The sequence below is a fragment of the Parambassis ranga genome, chromosome 5, assembly GCF_900634625.1.
Source record: "Parambassis ranga chromosome 5, fParRan2.1, whole genome shotgun sequence".
Classification (NCBI taxonomy): domain Eukaryota; kingdom Metazoa; phylum Chordata; class Actinopteri; family Ambassidae; genus Parambassis; species Parambassis ranga.
This window is the reverse complement of record NC_041026.1, coordinates 2,964,624-2,968,484: the sequence shown is the minus strand read 5'-3', so window position 1 is coordinate 2,968,484 and position 3,861 is coordinate 2,964,624. Positions and strand designations below refer to the sequence as shown.

The window sequence follows — 3,861 nt, the reverse complement described above, 5'->3', positions numbered from 1 at the left end:
GCGACAAATAAACCGTGAAGTTCATGAATGTGACTTTAATTTAGAACTTGATCACTTCCTGTACTGATTTACACTGAGCTGCTCAGGACCATGCTCATTTACATACAAGGAGGGACAGTGTGACGAACCAGACAGAAAAAGGCGTTAACTTCAGCTGCCTCAAGTGCATCATGACACCTCGCTCTGACTCTGACAGTCTGTGTTTTTCAGTTTTTTTTTTTCAGTTTTCAGTTTTTCAAGTTGTAGTGTGATCACACCTCGCTCCTTCCTCTGTGGTTTTACCAGCTCTTCTATTTCTCAGGTTAACGTCTCACATGTGTTCAGTGCGTTTCCACCAAAGCACCAAACAAACCAACAGCTGCTGCATCAAACTTTTCTGTCACTGCTTCAGCTCATCTTCTTCCAGCTGGTTGGATCAACCCTGGTCTGCACTTCCTGTCCAGAAAGTGCAGTTGTAGAAACACTGACTATATCAAAGCTTTTACGTCCAGCAGACATGATCACATGGTTAGTTCAGCATGAGCTGAGTGTTATTTAATGAAGCATTCATGGTGATATGGCATATGACATGGTGATCAGTGCTGAGTGTGTGTGTGTGTGTGTGTGTGCACTGCTGTGTTGTGCAGACTGGTTGGAACTGTGGTTACATACAGAAGGGCTTCATGTCAGCTGCTGAAAAGGTAAGAGCCAGTGTGTTGTTGTTGTGTTCATTCAGCTGGGGATGAATGAAGTCTATTCTATTCTATTCTATTCTATTCTAGTCAAAAGTAAACCAGTTGTAATCCTGCCACTTGTTTGACTGGTTGTTCTGTGGCAGGTATGCTATAGATCACAGAAAAGTGCGCAACAAGATATCCTTCCTACACACTGGAAGATCCACTGGAAGCACTGTCAACAAATCAAACCACAAAAACCCAGACAGAGAGCTGAGACTGGACCTGGTGTAGGTCTGGACCTGTGAGTCTGCTGTAGACTGGAGACCACAAACTGCACATGAAGGTGTGAGTCCTCCAAGAACAACCACAACAAGGTGAGTGCCTGACAACACAGAGCTGAGCAGCCACACCCACACACACAGTGGTCGGTACTTCCCTCCAAGTCACGAGCCTCTGTTGTTGACAAGCTGCAGTGACTTCCTGCTTTGAAACATTGTGTTGCTGTGATCACTTCATCTGTTCAGCTGAGAATTAACTCTTTCATGAAACAAAGAGGGACCGCTGGCTGCTCCTCGCCTACTAACAGGTACGCACTGAAACGTTCTTTATCCCTCACACTCTGTGTTCTCTGTGTGTGTTTCATGCACAGTGCTGCCTGTGTTCACTGTGACGCAGATCAGAAAAGTCTCCTGTTCTGACGCACAGAGGTCACTTTTGGATGGTTCATTATCAGAAACAAGCAGCTCACATACATCTATTATTGTTATTATTAGTATGTGTGATTAATATATATAAATCAGAATCAGCATGTGACCCTGACATTGAAACCTTTTAAATGTCTTTGTTTTGATGTGAGCAGCTCCCCCTGCTGGTCATGATTGATCTCTACAGATAGAACTGAACAGCGTTGACACGTTTTTAAGTGATAGAAAAAAGACAATGAAACAAAAACAACTCTGAGCTTAGAAAGTGCACTCACTCACTGAGGTTGTGCAGTATGAAGAGTTTGTGTTGGCTGTGGCTGATCTGATGAAGATGCTGCTCCTCTTCAGGTCTCTGTCTACCTGTCATGAACCCAGAAAGCTGCCCAGCAGAAAACCAGCATCCTGAAGGCTTTGTTCACTTTCAAGGACTTGGAGAGCAGCTTCTGGATCCTGAGGAGAGCTGACAGACCCCCAACACAAAGACGGGGACAGGATGATCCAGACCCTGCTGCTGTTCAGCCTGACCTCTGTCTGTCAGTGTCACACACTGAATCTGCAGCAAAAGGAAGCTGTGTCTCTACTCACTGTCTGTCTCTGTCCTTCACAGGGACGTCTGCTGTCAGAGCAGCTCCGACCGTCTATCAGGCAGAGGAGGACGACAGCATCACCATCACATGGGACAGTCCGGTCCACACAGACCTGTCTCACAGCAACATGATCTGTTGGTTCCTCTCAGACCCTGTGAAGGTTTTATATGAGATGATAAAAGGTGTGGAGGTCCCAGAGCCTCAGCATCAGCAGTTTGCAGGACGGGCTCAGATGGACACAGACGCCCTCAGAGAAGGACGAATCAGACTTCATCTGTCCAGACTCAGGACTGAAGACTCTGGTCTGTATGTGTGTGATGTGAGGACAGCTTCTGGTTTTGGTTCTTCCAGCTGTGAGCTCACAGTCTCTGGTGAGTAAGTTAAAGCTGCTGTCTGCTGAGAACTGTCTGATTTCTGTTCTTCTAACTGTAACATATAATATTCTGTACAGACAGACAGCATCAGGTTCAATTCAAACAGTCCACATGTTCATTTAAACATCAACAAGTCTCAACTCACATTTTTGTCCTTTACAGCAGCTGCTGCTCAGACACACCCTGACAGACCAGCTCTGAGTCCAGCTCTGAGTCCACCAGCAGACACAGGAGGACGGACAGCAGACACTGTTGGACTGATAGCAGCAGTAGTTATTCTAGGTATTAATCTTGTCAGAGTTGCACTCTGCATTGTTCATTGTCAACAAGATCAGAACCGACAGTCCATCAGGGGTCTTTCTGTGCAGAGTCTCAGAGTGGTCTGACCTGGAGACTCTCCTCCATCATCTTCATCATCTAAGCTGTGAGTGGAGGGCAGACCTCCTCTTCCTCTGATGGTCAATGTTTACTTTGTGCCTTTATTTTGGAGCCGATAGCTGCCAGACATTTCCTGTAAAGATTCATTCACTCGGCAGGTCCAATATTTATATGAATTTTGTGCTTTCTTTATGTTTTATAAAAGTTATATATTTTCATTTATATATCTGTAATACAAATACTATTTATCATCGAGAAACATCTTTCACTCCTCTAATAATTTGATTCTTCATCATTCTGTATACATGCTGAATAAAGCTTTATGTATATGATCAATTAATTGGCCAGAAAAATGATTGGAAATGAATCAGAATCAGTGTGAGGACATGTCCCTCTCAATGCATTTCCAATGTGGAGAGAAACACAAGAACGTCTTCTCCTGTCCCTGTAATCTGGAACAACGTCCAAAGTTCCCCTGCAGCTCTCCTCATGTGTCACCGTGGACTCTTCACCACAACAACATCAACCTACAGTCTGACTTCCTCTTTGTTAGAAATGATTCTGTCAGCAGGGGGCGCCACCTTCCTTTGACCCAGAACTTAGTCCACTGAGTCCTGAATGAAGTGTTTCAGAGGAAACCTACTGATGGCCTCAAAGAAACAAAAAAAACACTTTGATACATTTAAATAAAGTTTTATTGACAAATGTCAGTGTACACACACACGGTGTGTTACAGTAACATGTACACAACAGGGCAGAGCTTCAGTTAATTCCACAATAGAAACAGGTGAAGGTGATGTGATGTCATCCTTTGATCCACCAAACACTCAACACACACAGACTGACATTATTGATCTCTATCATCTATTCAAACATCAGAACAGTATCATTAACCCCTAATTTCCCAGCAAACAATCAGGTCACATGATGTCTACAGTTTGTCTCTGTGTAAAGATCCATAAAGTTTGTTACAACTATTGTTGTTTGTGATAACAAGACACAAACACTGAACAGTTAATGGTTTTTTGTTAAGAGGGGTTTAAGAAACAATGTTGGTAACAGCCAAAGAATGAAGGATTTTCTGCTTCCACATGGAGAAAATCTTAGTTTAGTTTTTAGGAACAAGACCTCAGTAACATGCTGATTCAGCAGGTTCACAGAC

At 43.6% G+C, this 3,861-nt stretch overlaps 1 protein-coding gene across 1 annotated transcript; it reads left to right on the top strand.

Annotated features, from left to right (window-relative positions):
• Window positions 1–1,090: 1,090 nt before the first annotated feature.
• On the top strand, window positions 1,091–3,039 carry LOC114435282 (uncharacterized). The gene is made up of 4 exons (XM_028404905.1): window positions 1,091–1,242; window positions 1,709–1,893; window positions 1,968–2,318; window positions 2,484–3,039. Exons 2-4 carry the CDS (start codon window positions 1,854–1,856, stop codon window positions 2,705–2,707), a joined length of 615 nt encoding a protein of 204 aa, XP_028260706.1. The 5' UTR covers window positions 1,091–1,242; window positions 1,709–1,853; the 3' UTR covers window positions 2,708–3,039.
• The last annotated feature ends 822 nt before the right edge of the window (window positions 3,040–3,861 follow it).